General features: G+C 35.6%; 1 protein-coding gene across 1 annotated transcript; it reads right to left on the bottom strand.

Annotated features, from left to right (window-relative positions):
• Window positions 1-2,737: 2,737 nt before the first annotated feature.
• LOC132107764 (B-cell receptor CD22-like) lies at window positions 2,738-16,189 on the bottom strand. The gene is made up of 15 exons (XM_059513959.1): window positions 15,622-16,189; window positions 13,452-13,496; window positions 12,932-13,339; window positions 11,464-11,787; window positions 11,095-11,352; window positions 10,699-10,962; window positions 10,148-10,405; window positions 9,770-10,051; window positions 9,366-9,635; window positions 8,839-9,099; window positions 8,132-8,219; window positions 4,407-4,515; window positions 4,127-4,257; window positions 3,995-4,052; window positions 2,738-3,394 (listed from the first exon to the last, which is right to left on the bottom strand). The coding sequence occupies exons 2-15, from the start codon at window positions 13,486-13,488 to the stop codon at window positions 3,170-3,172; spliced, it is 2,973 nt and encodes a 990-aa protein (XP_059369942.1). The 5' UTR covers window positions 13,489-13,496; window positions 15,622-16,189; the 3' UTR covers window positions 2,738-3,169.
• Between the last annotated feature and the right edge of the window lie 206 nt (window positions 16,190-16,395).

Raw genomic sequence — 16,395 nt, 5'->3', positions numbered from 1 at the left:
CCTTATATTTATTTACTGTTTAATAACAATAGCATGCATATGATCCTTTGTGTAAAGGTCTTCTTTTAATTTTTGATGAGTAGACTGTAGGGCTGCAACTAACGATTATTTTGATAATCGATTAATCTGTCGATTATTTTTACGATTAATCGGTTCATGTACTTATATTTTAGTTTTTTCCATTTTTTCCCCAAGTAAATTATTAATAAATGGTCTTTATCCTTCAGCATAGATTTTTAAGAGATTTTAACCATTTTGCACTGTCATATCCTCATCAAAAATATACCTGGAGTTGTTTTATTGTGTTAGTAATCCCTTGTCGAACTCTTCTGCAATCACAAATTTCACAAGGAGATTTCAAGTAATGTTTTCACCATGGCAGTCCTTAGAGCTCCTAAAGTAGTTAAACATCCCGAACAAAGCTTATTGAGGAATCTTTCAGAACATATTTTCACGAAGAATAAGGATAAAACAATAAAATTGCAGTGCATTGTATTTTATTATTTACTAGGAAACAGCTTTATAGCTTTTGCTGTGAAATTGTAAACAGTCCTTCGAAAAAAGTGCCAATGGCATGAAACCTGAATGGAACTCACAATTTAAAGTAAAATCCATCAGAAGGTTGTCCAGAAAAAAAAATTGGACACACACAAAAAACCTGCTGTGTGAAAAAGAGCAGTGAATACTTAGAAAAAAAGTGCATTTCAAATATCTTTAAACATTTACCTCTCTTTCAGTCATAATTAGGCTGCAAGACTGAATTATGAACTGGTAAACGACAAACTGATCACAGAACATGTTTGTAAAGCTTTAAATGTTAACGGTTAAAAAGCAATGTTATCAGCTTTTACGACTAAACATTTGCAAACAACATTGTACTGGAGAATCTGCACAAATGAAAGTCTTAGGGGCCGTTCACAAATTGCGCCTAAAAACGCGGGGAAAACGCTAGGCGCACCGCTTTCTCCTTCTTTCCAAAGCACTCGGGCAGAAGCGCCCCTGAGGCGTCTGCCTTTGCTAAGCAACCATGACGTGCTCTCTCCTTGAAGACGCGGAAATTTCAGCAAAGGATAAATGGATTTGCAGCTCAAAAAAATCGCTTGCAGTAGCTCTGCTACTAAATTTATTTCAAAATGGAAATCCATATACAACTATGATAAGCTGTTCCTTTCATCTTGACTGAGCTTTTAACGTTGTTACGGGAAAGGATGAAGCTGATTGGTTAGTTCTTGTCACATGACCCGCGTTGCGCTTGCGGCATTCTGAAAAGTTGAAATGTTTTTAACTCGATGCGGTGCGGTGTTGGAAATAACGAACTTGAGCGCGCAAAAGACGCGATATGTGAACGTCCCCTTAAACAGTTCAGTAGTGCAGAGTTTACAGGTTACTCTTCTTTTTTGAAGGCTCAAAGTAAAGTACTCCCAGCTCCCACATCACGCTGAATGCTGCAGAGACGCTGTTCGGGAAGCACGTGACATAAAACGAGGCCAGCTATTGGCTATTCGCTACTTCTCCTGCTGTACTGGCTGAGTAAAACCTCCGGTGGCTCATTACTGCCACACTTTGGTCACCGCAGATTTGAAATATGCACGAAATGAGCCGCTTACGGCAAATAAAAGTTATTTAGCAACGAATCGATGACTAAATTAGTTGACAACTATTTTAATAATCGATTTTAATCGATTCGTTGTTTCAGCTCTAGTAGACTGTAGCCTAAGACTATCTTACGTTTTAAAATTAACTCACTGTAAATGTTTGAATATTTTTTAAAGACGTTACAATGTTATATCATAATGTTATTGTTGTTTTACTTCTTCCTTTTATCTCATTTTACAATTACATTCATTTCGCAATCCGTCCCTTTGCACCACCTGGCGGTAGTTTGGCGAATGATTTTAACACGCGACTGAATTACAGTTACGCGGCGGTACACGCAGCGGTAAAGCCCAATTAGGCTGTCTACTTACTGTATGCTGTGCATCCATTGAGATAAACTGAAAAATATCACAGATCGCATGATGGAGAGTGAAACTCAAAAGCGCTCAGTCAGAGAGTGTTCAGCGAATTAATATATATCTGTGCTAAACTTATACTTGGCCTCAAACTCACACTGGCGAGTAAAATCTGAGAATTTATTAGACATTGGCTAACATTATACATCATTTAGTCACCAGAGTGAAGATTTAGTCGCATATGCGAGTGATTTACTTGCAATGTAGAGGGTTGAAAAGACTGGTTTTCCTTTGCTAAAGTACGAAAACTTGGCTTCCTTTGATGCTGTAAACAAACATTGGTTTTCATGAGACTCACCAGCGCTTGCACAACGCCGACATCTTACATCATCCGCCCAGAGCTGCTTCCGTGTAAAACTGTTGGTGCAAGCTAGTTTAAAGTGATTATTACGTTTTGAATATAGACAATTATCTTACAAAATGTATCGATTCAATACAGGAGGCCTTTGTTCACCCCCCGGAGCCGTGTGAGGCATTTTTTATTAGGGATGGATGGCTTTATTTCAATAATTTTGGACTGATGATCTTTAACACATGCTGACTGCCATTAAACAACTTGGAAGATCAATTTTTTTTTTCTGACTCAAACTCTTTTTTTCAAACTCTGATTGGATTTGTCTGAAAGAATGAAGTCATATACTCCTAGGATGGATCGAGGGTGAGTAAATAATGAGCTAATTTTCATTTTTGAGTGAACTTTCCCTTTAATTCTTGAAATCACTGAGCTCAGGAGATCTTTTTTGTTTTGTTTTGTTTTTAATTCACAGTTTTATGCAGCCAACCAGTCAAATGCTCTCATCTTGGCAGTTCAACAATGGCAAATACAAATGTTTAATGAAATTACAAAGCTTTATTGATGCATTTCACACAATGTAGTTTTCACAGCATTTTTTCACGCATTAGTTGATCACACAAATATATGGTACACTGATACATAATGAGATAGTATTTTTAAAACATTATTAATTATATTTATCAATAGTATATTAATGCATAGCAACACTTAGTAGAAGCCACACTTATAGATCACAATAATAATGTGTATAATATTTTCACTTTTAGATAACATTATATACTGTATAAAAAATATTATAACTATAAAACAGATTAAGGACATAATACTTAGTTTTTATACTTAAATTGGAAACTCCTTGTGTTTATGTTTTAATGGCTGAATATTCAGTTCTGTCCTCATCATCAGAGCTTGAACTGCTAAGGTGGCTCCTCTGGTTATTTCTGGGTTCTTTAACAGCAGATACAGTGGAGTAATTCACTTCATCTTCTTCACTGGTATCAGATTCACCGTCCATATTTGTGAATGAAAATTTTGGCACACATGCAGAAGAAACATTTTCATAATCTGGATTTTCTGATTGGGAATTCTAGGAAGAGGATAAAATAATAAAACACATGTTCTCAATATACTGTAGAGTTGTATAAAAAGTGCTCCATAAAATTTCTGGTTTATCCTTATTGTGAACAACTTATTGTAAGCGTGTTTGTTCTGTAGACATATGGTAATACAATAAAACTAGTATGAATACAACATAATTATGTAAACTATTTTTGAGCGAGTACATCATTACTCATCCAAACCATGTTTTTGTCTTACCTTGAATTACAATAGTAAGCCTATTTTATATTTTTAGACATGTCAGGGTGGATTTTGTGGGAAACTGCATACAGTACATACGCACTTCACCTGTGTGTGTGTCTCGTCATATTCGTAAACCGAGAGAGACAGTTCTTTCTACTCATATGGTGTGGGAGTAGCAAACAGCTGGAAGATTGTTGTCACAATGAGAGAGAAATATTGACCTGACCATGGAGTTGTAAAATCAAAGGATCTGAATCAATAAAACCTGAATCAACATGGGTTTTTTTCACTTGATGAGAACTCCCAAGATTTGAAACTATTTAAAACTGACCAGAGATGTCTTATTTCATACTCAACAGATAAGATGCTTTGGGAATTGTCTCACCTGTTTCATTTGAGGTAATTTAATAGCAGCATACACCGTATGGATATTAGAATTCGGCCTTGAGAGAAAAAAAGGATTAATTAATTTCAATAACAATTAGTGTATGTCTACAATCAGTTCTGCTGCTATTACCTTGGACCAGGGTCCTGTGCTCGAGTGGGATCTTGGGAATTGGGTATTGGACGTGATTGATTAACTCTTCCATAACCTGAATCAGGAATGCCCTCCACTGACAGATTCTCCTGGGTATTATTATGTGATCCCTAAGTGTTCAAGTATGTCAAACAAAACAGGATTTATCTTTTATTAAGCAAACTGATATATTTCATTGTTTTAAAAAAATGCACGTAAAGATGATTTCAAGATAATACTATAAGTAGCCCAGTTGTGAAACAAACAGAAGTAAAATAACCAATAAAAGTAAGTTTGTCACTGTAGAAGAGTGTGACAGGAATACTGGAAAAAAGCACAAAGGATTATCTGTTCCACTTTGCTGATATGATCTTGCCTTGATGATAGCCCTGTAAAATAACAAGAGCAATAATTGGAATAACTGACAACTTCAAACTCAACACCTTATAGAGCTACACTAATATGCAGATGAACTAGTAAATAATACAAGCCTATTTAGTATTTGGTATTATGGTATTTTTAACTTAAACTGCTCCTATTATGCCATTTTTAAGGTTGCTAATATTGTTTCACAAGTCTCCTAAAACAAGTTAACATGCATGCAAGGTAAAAAGAAATGTACGTTTTCTCAGAAAATATATTTAATTTTACCTAATTTCTAAATGATTCTTAGACAACTCGACTGAAGCAATTCAAAGAATATGGAAGCATAAGGGTAGCAATATTCAATTTGGAATGTAATATGCAAAAGGACAATGCAACATGAAAAATGGCAATGCATTTCTGTATTTACATTTACATTTTCCAATACATTTGTGCAACGTTTGGTGCAAAATAAAAATGAAAATTAAATTACATAATTTTCATTTGCCATTTTATACATTTTAATATGTACGTTTTACTATGTAAAATGAATACTAATTGTAACACTTTATAAGTTGCAAAATTAAAACGAAAATGTTTTACAGAAATGATTAGATATGTATAACATGTTCAAGCAAAACCTGTGGCAAAATTATCATACAAATGCTATTTTTCTTAATTGCATTAACACTCACAGTCAAGACACTTACGATTGCATTTTCATTCAGGGTCCCGCAATGAATGTAGCAAAATTCAATGTGCACATTGAAAATGCATTCCGAGCCTATCACGTCTCCACCCCCTCCCGCCATGTCAATCACTGCGTGAACAAGGCGGGGCCTTCAAAAGGTCAAGAGACTCAACACTCAAGAGGATTCAAGTGAGAGAACATGGACAAGACAGTTGGTCCATGTACATTTTGATCATTTCGGTTTATGGCTTCAATATTTCATTCACACTTGTGGGCAGAGCTGAAACACTGCTTTCATCTGATTGGTCGAATCGCTCCACCTTCAGCTCGGTCTTTTCATTCTTTCAGACAGAATAAGAGTCAGTGCAAGTGAAGCACTGTAATGTCTGAAACCACTGCTGACTGTTAATTAGCATAATATTTGAAACAGATGTAGCTGGGAACATAATTTGTGCTGCTGCGACTTGCAAGAGACCCCATTAAATTATTTCTAGGTTATAGTATTATATAAATATTATTCCACTGATAAATATAGTGCAAATAGTTCTGTCTCCTTGGATAAAAGTGAAGTTTAAATAAATATAGTTAAATTTATGAAATAAAATTAAATAGGATTTTTTGGGAAGGTAAGTCTGGCCAGTTATACAGCAACGTGAGTCAGACGAGTCTGAAGATCTGAGCTGAATTTGGTGAAACATTAAAGTTCTAGTCTGTGTCAATTACTTTCATAATAAATAATAATAATGATGTTACCCGTATTTTTCGGACTGTAAGTCGCATCTAAGTATAAGTTGCATCAGTCCAAAAATACGTCATGACGAGGAAAAAAAACATATATACCGTAAATCGCACTGGATTATAAGTCGCATTTATTCAGAACCAAGAGAAAACATTACCGTCTACAGCCGCGAGAGGGCGCTCTGTGTTTTCAGTGTAGTCTACAGGAGCACTGAGCAGCATAGAGCGCCCTCTCGCGGCTGGAGACGGTAATGTTTTCTCTTGGTTCACGTCAAATTAATTTTGATAAATAAGTCAAGTACACTGATTATAAGTCGCAGTGCCAGCCAAACTATGAAAAAAAGTGTGATTTATAGTCCGGAAAATATGGTAAATATATGTTGTCTTTCTCAAGCCCAACAAAGAAGACTAAAAATAGAAAAATTATTCAATTTAGTATGTAATAAAACTAATATTACTAATTTATTTCAGAAATGTAACTATATAATTTTTTTTATTTATAAAATTATTTATTAATGTCACACACACATACCTATAGCCTTATGACTTAAAAGATGAGAGTGGTAAATGTTACAGACATGGAACTGTTCAGTCTATTATTGATTTTTATTTCCACTTCACTTTTATCCAGAGAGACATAACTATTTGCACTGTATCAGTGGGATAATATTTATACAATACTACAACCTAGAAATAATTTGCAGATCGCAGCAGCACAAATTATGTTCCCAGCTACATCTGATTAAAATATTATGCTAATTAACAGTGAGTGGTGGTTTCAGACATTACAGTGCTTCACTCATACTGACTCTTATTCTGTCTGAAAGAATGACCGAGCTGAAGGTGGAGTGATTCGACCAATCAGATGAAAGCAGCGTTTCAGCTCCGCCCACAAGTGTGAATGAAATATTGAAGCCATAAACCGAAATGATCAAAACGTACACTGACCAACTGTCTTGTCCATGTTCTCTCACTTGAATCCTCTTGAGTGTTGAGTCTCTTGACCTTCTGCAAGTCCCGCCTTGTTCACGCAGTGATTGACATGTCGTGAGGGGGCGGACATGTGATCGGCTCAGAATGCATTTTCAATGTGCACATTGAATTTTGCTACATTCATTGCGGGACATTGAATGAAAATGCAATCGTAAGTGTCTTGACTGTGAGTGTTAATGCAATTAAGAAAAATTGCATTTGAATGATAATTTTGCCACAGTTTTTGCTTGAACATGTTATACATATCTAATCATTTCTGTAATACATTTTCATTTTAATTTTGCAACTTATAAAGCATTAAAATTAGTATTCATTTTACATATTAAAACTTGTGTATGAAATGGCAAATGAAAATGATGTAATTTAATTTTCATTTTATTTTTGCACCAAACGTTGCACAAATGTATTGGAAAATGTAAATGCATTGCCATTTTACATATTGCATTGTCCTTTTGCATATTACATTTGAAAATTGAATATTGCTACCCATATGCTTCCATACAAAGAATCACCCTTTCTAAACCCCTCCTTTCTGTGAGCCCTCACTGCTGTGACTGCTCAGATGGCTCAGTCTTTTGTGATTGGTCCAAATCCGTAGAGAGATCGGTCTATGGCTTTGGATTTGTCTACCACAAACAGCGCGTGTCGGAAATGAAATGCCAATTTCCAATGCAGAATGACAGGCCTTGAGACTTGTCAATACATAGAAAAGATGGTATGGATTGTAGCTTACCAACTCAAGCCGGAATCTGATGATGAAATGAATTAAGTGGTTGATTGACAAGAGACTGATTCATTAGCACGACTGAAGCAGGACATTTCTCACTGGTAAGTGTCAAGGGTTGACAAGTTTGTGGTAATTTTGAGATTTGACCAAAATTTACTCTCACAGCGTATGATACATTGTCTTCTCGACATGATGTTAACCACACAGAAATTTACTCTGTTTGTGGGCAGGACCTAAAACATGGGCGAACATTATGCAAATGTGTTACTGTGTGACGTAGAGCCGTAACAGAATAAGATTAAAATCCCTGACGACTAGCAACTGAGAGCCAACTTTTTGACAGAGAATAACTTTATCTATTATGCACTGTCGGCTTCACAACTTTGCAGATAGTTTATTTCCACATACAGCTACATGACACACTGCATGAAAGGTAATAGTCGAAAAGGCATAATAGGGGCACTTTAACATCTATAAAAAAAGAGGTATTTACCTGCGTATCAGAAAAAGAGCCACAACTATAAGAATCAACAGGAGAATGATGGGTAAGATGATCTGGTAGAACACCATAAGAGAGTTACCTAAATTAAGAGAGGTTTGGGGAGAGATCAAGACATCGTTTTTAAAACAACCCCGCATGACTTAATCTAACCCAAATTCAAGAATTTACCCAGTTAACTACTTAAAGAAGTACAAATTGTTAAATAATTTAGCTTTAATCATGCATTTACGATGTGATTTTGTATCATTTTCACTTAAAAAAATGGGGGGCGGTATAAAATATAGCTAGTGGTTGATGGCAACTTGAAGTGTTTACTGTAGATACTATTGAGTAAATTGGCAATAGGCAGGATCACATGCTTCAAAGTAGAATAACAGGCTGTAGCATTGTTTTTCAGAGAAACAAGTAGGCCTATGTGAACTAACCATGTTTCCTAAAAATCTTTAAACATTCCATGGTATTTTTATTCTTTCATAAAGGTTTCATGTAGTGATATGCAGAAAACTATCCTACACCCTGACAGATATCATTAAAATATTAGTTGACCCAAAAAAGAAATTGCTTGGTTATCATGGTTACGCCAAAGAAGCAGTTGTAAATAGAGGGTAATGTCTAAAGTCTGGCAGAATAATTTCTAGTTTAATGCAGTTTGAGTCATTTGGAAAATACATATTTAAGATGTGTTATTTCATACTCACTGCCAATAAATAACATGATGTTTTCGGATCGTGATTCTCCAATAGCATTGGCTGCTGTACAGTAATACATTCCTGTGTTCTGAGGCTGAACAGTGAAGTTCTGATGTTCTGACAGTACTGTCACGTTGTCCTCCTCTCTGTACCAGTTGTAGTCCGTGGCAGGAGGATATGCATCTGCACTGCAGGTCAGAGAGACTGGAAACTCCCAATTCCACTGACTTAATGTTGTCATGCTATGGACAATTTTTATGTTTGGAACATCTATAGACAAAGTGACATGAATATATTCTAAATATTTGGTAGATGGAAGCAATGACTATTTGATCCAATCATTATACAACAACAAATTTAGACAGTGTGATATTTTAACCCAGCTATCATGACAATGTCATACATTAGACTAGTTAAACCAATCACACAACATTAGACAATCTTATATCTGTCAGAAAAGACAAATTCCAAAAATTAAGAACCCCCCCCCAAAAAAGCTAAGGTGTGTCAAATAACTAGAAGAAATAAGTACTCACATTTCACCTTGATCTCTACTAATGGAGATTCTGTTTTTCCAATGGAGTTTTGAGCAATACAGGCGTACTGACCAGAGTCAGAGATTTCCAGAGAAAGAAAGTGTAGTCTCTGTTCATGTTTCTGTTCAATTGTCTTTAACTGTCCATTGAAGTCTTTCTTCCACTCATATGAGGATGGAGCAGGATCGCAGCGAGCCTCACATGTAAGGGTCAGCTCACTCCCAAATGTTTGTTCTCCTTTAACACTTACAGTAACATTTTTAGGTGCATCTATATATATACACAATATATAAAAAGATGAAACTCAAATTATTTAGAAGTAATGCTCAAAGTCCTAATTATCAGTTTGGTCACTTTCAAGTAAAATTAAATCATCTCATGTCTCTCAAAAGATTATTACTTACGAAACACAATTAGCTTTTGTTTAGTTTCTTGTTTTCCCTCTTGACTTTCTGCATTGCACTTGTACGCTCCTGCATCTGACTCGGTAACATTTAAGTAGACTGTCATCTTGTTTGCAGATGCAGTGCTTTTCCTTTGATTGTTCTGAATAGATGTCAGATTACCCCGAGGTCCTGTCACTGTCAGGTGTGACACAGGATTGCTTTCAACCGTGCAGATAATGGAGATCACTTCAAACTCTCTCACTTCCCTCTGCATGATCAAACTGAGATTAGATGGAGGATCTGCAGAGTTTTAAAAGAAAAAGTGTCTAAATTACCTATTTGTGAAATCCTTAACTGATTAGTTAAGGTATAGATTTTAGAGCAAAACAGACTTACAAAGGACATCAACTTTAACGGCGTGTGATCCTGTGCCCATAGTGTTGGTAACATCACATGTGTACTGTCCTGCATGTTGAATGGTCACTTTCTCAATGTTTAACTGTCCAGTTTCCATTGATAATGGAGACAGTCCAGGTGTGTGCTTCCATTTGTATGTGTGTGGCTGAGGCTCAGCATCAGCTGAGCATGTCAAAGTCAGTGAGGTGCCTACTTTTACAGAGGTCGAGCCCTCTATTTTGATGCTTCTTGGTGAATCTGTGAGAGACAAGAAAAAATAAAAATTTGAAGAGCATTGTCACAATATAAATGAAGAGATTAATCATCTAACTTGCTTTTGATGTATAGCATTAAAATTCGTTAATTTTGTATAAGCTTTCTAAATGACATGGAGTAAAATTAACTATCATAAATTTATTAGCTGACTGTTAAGAGTTTGATTTAATATTTAGCAGATGTTTCATTATAAACAATAACCAAATCACTTTATTAGTTTGTTGGAGGTGCAGATATATAAAGAAGTGCTACAAATATTAAACAGAAATACTTACACTTTACAGATACTTCGAGGATATCTGATGTTGCTGTTGTGATCCCGTTATCAGCCTGGCAATGGTAAGATCCTCTGTCCTCTTCAGTAACTTTACTGATGATGAATGTCTCGCTGGTTTCACTCTGGTCTTGGGAATTTTTGTACCACATGAACTGATAGACTGCTGGGTTACCTCTCTGGACTAAACACTTGAGTGTCAGTTCATCTCCCTCTTTAAGATCTTTAATGTTAACAGGTTGCACTTTGACACCCTCTGGACCATCTGAAAAATGCAGAGCACAGGCACAAGAAATGCATATTTAACAATAAATGATTTTAATAGATGAAGTACTGAAGTTCATAATGGTTATGAGGTTCTTCAAAGGTTTCTACTTACATAAAACATTATACTCACACTTCACATCAATTGTAATGATATTTGATTCCTCTGCCCCATGCTTGTTTTTAGCTTCACAGTAATATTCTCCACTGTCTTCTGGTTTCACATTATTTAGTTTCAAGTCAGACATTTGTTGAGACTTCTCTATTCTCTCTTTTTTGAACCATGAGAAGCTGACATCAGGCTGACCTCTGCTGGTGCAGGAGAGAGTGACAGAATCCCCCTCCTTCACATCCTCAGAGCTCACTGTTGCTTTTACCTCTTTAGGTGCATCTAGAGAAGAAACGAGATGAAGTGGGCAGCTGGAGTGAGTAATGCTCAGTCAGTGACTGTATACACTAAATATACAGTATTTGTTCATAAACACATGATATGCACACTCACATTCCACAGACAGTGTGATATTCCTGATCTGGCAGCTGTCCTCACTCTTCGCTGGACGACAAGACAGAATCCTTCTGTCATCCTTCCATGTCACACTGAGCTTCAATTTGGTGATCTTTCTGCCTTCTTTATCTTCTTCAGTCTCTAAAATAATATCAGTCAACGAGGAGGACGTCCATTCTTGCTTTTGTCCTGATGTATGGACGAGCCACTCAGGATGAAAATCACAGGAACCAAATGTGGAACAGCGAACAGTGAATTCATCTGACTCATTGACTGGATTCTTCAGCTTTGATGATTCAAAGTGCACCTTACAAGGATTGTCTGAAAAGAATATGGAATGAGAACAGGTTAGAATTTCTCCAACAAAGAAATACATGCAAGTTATAATAATTCTGAGAAAAAAAAGTCAGAATTGTGAGATATAAACTCACAGTTCTGAGAAGACAAGCACAATTTCTAATGAATAAACTTGTAAATATTGGAACTATATAAGACCAGAATTGTGAGTTAAAAGCCACAATTGTTTTTTTCCTGTTATACTATGGGGCCGTTTAATGCTTGAATCTGTCTGACAAACGTTCTGAGGTGTGCAGTTATTTTCTGGGAAACACTCGGCGAACATATTTCCAGGCAGCTCTCCTGACTGCATTACAGTTCCATATCACTTCGCATAGTAAAACCGTAATACCGGTCACGTAGTTTGCACAAAAAAGTGTTGTCAGTGCTGCCCTTTCCAGTGTTTAGAGACACACAGAGGTACGTTAGTCTAATTCACACAAGCTCTCTCTGTCTTTCTTTCGTTCTCTCTCTCTCTATATATATTTATTTATTTATTTTATTTTTAAGGGATAATATTATTTTTAATATTCTTACTGATGATCACTCTGTCGTAGTTTTATTTGTGTGATTACAAGACGTTTATTCATATTTGGAGAATTGTGGCTGATTATGAGACACACAGGAACCATTGGCATCTTCATAAAGACAAATATAGTGTCGGGTCATAACTATTTTATTATTTACTAAGTGTCATTTTTGAAGCCCCTGTTCACATTCAGATTCTTCGTTTAAAAATCAATAGCATGGTCACTGCCAATGGCCTCATGGGCAGTGTGCCAACATATAACGTTGTTGCGATTTGGGCATCTCGAGTTTGAGTCGTGACTCGTGGACCTTTCCCGATCCTACCAGCCCCTCCTCCCCCCTCTCTCTCCCTCTTCACGTCCTGTCTGAGTACTGTCCATATCATATTAAAGGCTAAAAGCCAATAAAATCTTTGAAAATGAAATAAATAAACGAAGCATGAACTACGTTTGATGAAAAACATCTATTTCATGATGAAAGAAATACAGATAGACATGAGGGTAAATAAATGATGACAGATTTATTTATTTATTTATTTATTATAAGAAAACAGCCTTTATCACAGCATCAAATTAATCCAATTCAATAAATGTTTGCTCACCTTTAACTTTGAGAGACAGAGCTTTACTCATGAACCTTGTGTCTGAAACAATAAATCTAAATGTGTAGTTCCCACTGTCTGTCTTTTGCAGATTGGTGATTCTTAAATCACATTTTAGCCAGTCTTCTTGTTTTTTTTCTGGTGTTGCATCAGTGATGTATTCCACTCTGCTGAAGTAATCCGGAGACTGGGGACGTTCTTCTGTGTTACTGTATACAATAGTCCCATTAAACATCTTGTCTTTTAGATAAATTGCATCTTTAAACCACAGCAGTGTATATTTTATGTCCTTAGTTTTTTTGTAAGAACAGGGGATGGTCACAGATGACCCTTCATAAGTAGTTTCTGTTCTTTTAGGCACATTAATTAGGTCTTCTTCTGAACTCATGCAGGAGCCCGCAAAAAGAACTGCAATAAAAAACGGTGATACTTTTTCAGTGATATTTTGTTTACAGTGACTTTTATGTATACCAATAAATTAGCACAATCATTTACAGAAATCAACATATACAATACACACCAAGCAGAAGCAGAGGAATCTCTTCAGGGAGCATCATTCTGTCTGCTGCTAATGAAATAAAGATATTATATGTTTTTCTCTTGAGCTCCAGCACTTTTGGTGTTTGCCGTTGTGTGTGGGTGAAAATGTGTATTTTTGTAGTCACAGATGTTGAGTTAGCCAGTTTCTCCTTCCTTCCTTTTTGTTTAGTTTTTTTTTCATCATTGCGAAGTGTAATTTTGGTAATTATTTACAACTGATTTTCTCTGCGTGTGTGTGTGTCTGTTTAAATATGTATATATTTATTTAATTTGTTACCGAATTTTATTAATCCTGCAAATACAGTAGTGAACAAATCAAGCCTACTGCCCCATCAAGCAATATCATTTATTGCTGTAATAACTGACACCTATTTTTTTCCTTAAACAGTAACAGTCTTGTATATAAGAACTTGATGACACCTTTTAATATTTCTCAAAAAATATTTTCACACTTTAATGACTCATTCCTACGGTGCCCGTAAGGAGACTTCCGTTCAGTTTACTTAGTTTTGTCGTGGCCACGACATAATAGCTTGTGGGAACGTGATAATATGTCGTGGCCACGAGATATTAATTTGTGGGAACGTCATATTAATTTGTGGGAACGTCATATTATGTCGTGGCCATGAGATCATTTTGTTGAGGTAACGACATCCTTATGTCTTGGCCTCGAGATGCTATGTTGAGGGAACAACATCCAACAATGATTGTCAGCATGCAAATGAATCATAAATAAATGTGTATTAAGTGCATAATAAAATAAATAAAATAAAAACTTTTTTTATCCATCCTACAGTCTTGTAAGTCCATTAACTGATAGTCTTTCCCCGTAATATGTGTACATTATTGTTATTATTAGCCTATTATTATTTGTTATTTTTTTATTTAGTTTATATTCTTTTTTTTTTTTTGCTTCAATTTCGATCTCTTTACTTAACATTCTGAATACTTTTATAAATAATAGCGTACTGTAAATGCTCGACATTAAAATAAAATGTCATAATGTAAATGCATACATTTTTTATGTATAAATAATATAATAATTTCGTAATTCAAAATAAAATATGAGTGAATCCATCTCTGATTATCCCTGGTTGCTATGGTCACGCAGGTTTGTTTATGCATTAAACTCGTGGCCATGTCGTTCCCTCAACGTAAGAAGTCGTGGCCATGAGAAAAACATGTAATTTCCTCAACATAGCATCTCGAGGCCAAGACATAAGGATGTCGTTACCTCGACAAAATGATCTCTTGGCCACGAAATAATATGATGTTCCCACGAGTTAATATGACGTTCCCACAAATTAATATCTCGTGGCCATGACATATTATCATGTTCCCACAAGTTTTTATGTTGTGGCCACGACAAAACTAAGTAAACCGAACAAGTCATCTTACGGGCACCGTACATTCCCATGCCAACAATATTTTTGTTTGAAGAAGCACAGTGCTTCTCATGCATGAGCTATACATCTTAACTAATTATGCTAATAATCTGACAACTACCAAATATTTTTTATCAAAGTAAAAAAAAGAAAGAAAATAAAAACCTTTTACCTTCTAAATCAAATCCACTGTTCTCAATAAGTGTCTTAAAAATGTTCAAACCGAGAAACAAAAGGAGAACTTCACCCAAGTGTATTTATAGCTTGTCATATTTGCATAGTTAACCTTACAGACCTAAAAGAAACAGGCTAAAGTCACACATTCGTGGTAGAGATAAAGATATATATATGTTAATACTGCCATCTAAGTGTGAAGCTCACTTCCTGTAGCAGTGGTTAGTTCTGTCAAAACTTTTCAGAAAATAAAATCCCCATCTAATGGAGTTGTCTAACGTGCTGCTATCAGCAGACTTTATTTTATTTTATTTACTGAATACAATTTGCTGAATGACCAAACCACATTGAACTTAGGCCTAAAAATTATTTCTAAGATGATTTCTACTTTTAAGGAAATGGAAAGGAAATTAAAATAATTAATTAATGGTCAGACACCAATAAATAGTCCAGCATCAAGGAAATCTAAAGGTGACCTCTCATTAAAAAAGCTTCAAGAGATTATCATCACAGCACAGAACAAGAGAGATACTGGAAAAAAAAATGATCAAAACATATTTAAACACCAGTGAAGAGATTAAATCATCCCACCTTTTCGTGCAGAAATTGTGGACTTACAGGAGTGCAAAGGTGAATTAATAGCCGGAGTTGCAGAACAGGCAAGTGCTAAAGATCATTCACAAAGTAGAATAGTTGAAGAAGAATTCTACACTCAGAGGTGGTGTCTACAACTATATAGAGCTGAAGAAACAGAAACCAAAAATGTTAAGGTCAAACTGATGGAAACCTGCTATGGTTGGGAGTCTGAACTTGTGGAAAAAAATCAGGGTGGTGGAGGATGTAGCTCATAGATTAGGCAAGCCATTGTCCTGTCTATGTGAGGCCAGTTATCATTTTATTTGTTTGTGTTGAACGAGAGAGCAAAAACAAAGATTTCCTCAAAGAACACAAACAACATCTTGGAGAAGATCTGACAGTTGGTTCTGAATCTCTTCTTGGAAAGATGCCACCCAGAACGAACAGTGATTCTATTCTAGTGATCTTATACTCCTTAAAGTTGCATTATCCGGGGAAATGGAAGTTGAATAATTATATTGAAATTTTGATATGAAATCCATTATAGAAAGATCAGTAGTTTTTTATTCCCTACAGACAGTCCTTTCCCCATCTACATACTATGTACTTGTTATGGTAATTAAATTAGCTAGGTGCTAACCCTGAACCTAACTCTAAACCTAACCATGTAGTTTCTTTAGGTAATTACATTGGAAGTACATATAAGTACACATAATGTAAAATAAAGTGCAACTTAAAAAGAAATCCATATCTTTGCAGTTTGGAAATCTGGAAATTTGTCCCAAATAA

The sequence above is a fragment of the Carassius carassius genome, chromosome 28, assembly GCF_963082965.1.
Source record: "Carassius carassius chromosome 28, fCarCar2.1, whole genome shotgun sequence".
Lineage (NCBI taxonomy): Eukaryota > Metazoa > Chordata > Actinopteri > Cypriniformes > Cyprinidae > Carassius > Carassius carassius.
This window is presented reverse-complemented; position numbering and strand designations above follow the sequence as displayed.

Excerpts from the sequence above, each read along its gene's own strand:
- LOC132107764 (XM_059513959.1), bottom strand. The coding sequence starts at position 13,488 with ATGATGCTCCCTGAAGAGATTCCTCTGCTTCTGCTTG. Across the intron at positions 10,052-10,147 it reads CGTTAAAGTTGATGTCCTTT|ATCCTCCATCTAATCTCAGT; the intron begins GTAAGTCTGTTT and ends AAAACTCTGCAG. Across the intron at positions 4,053-4,126 it reads GCACAGGACCCTGGTCCAAG|GCCGAATTCTAATATCCATA; the intron begins GTAATAGCAGCA and ends TTTTCTCTCAAG.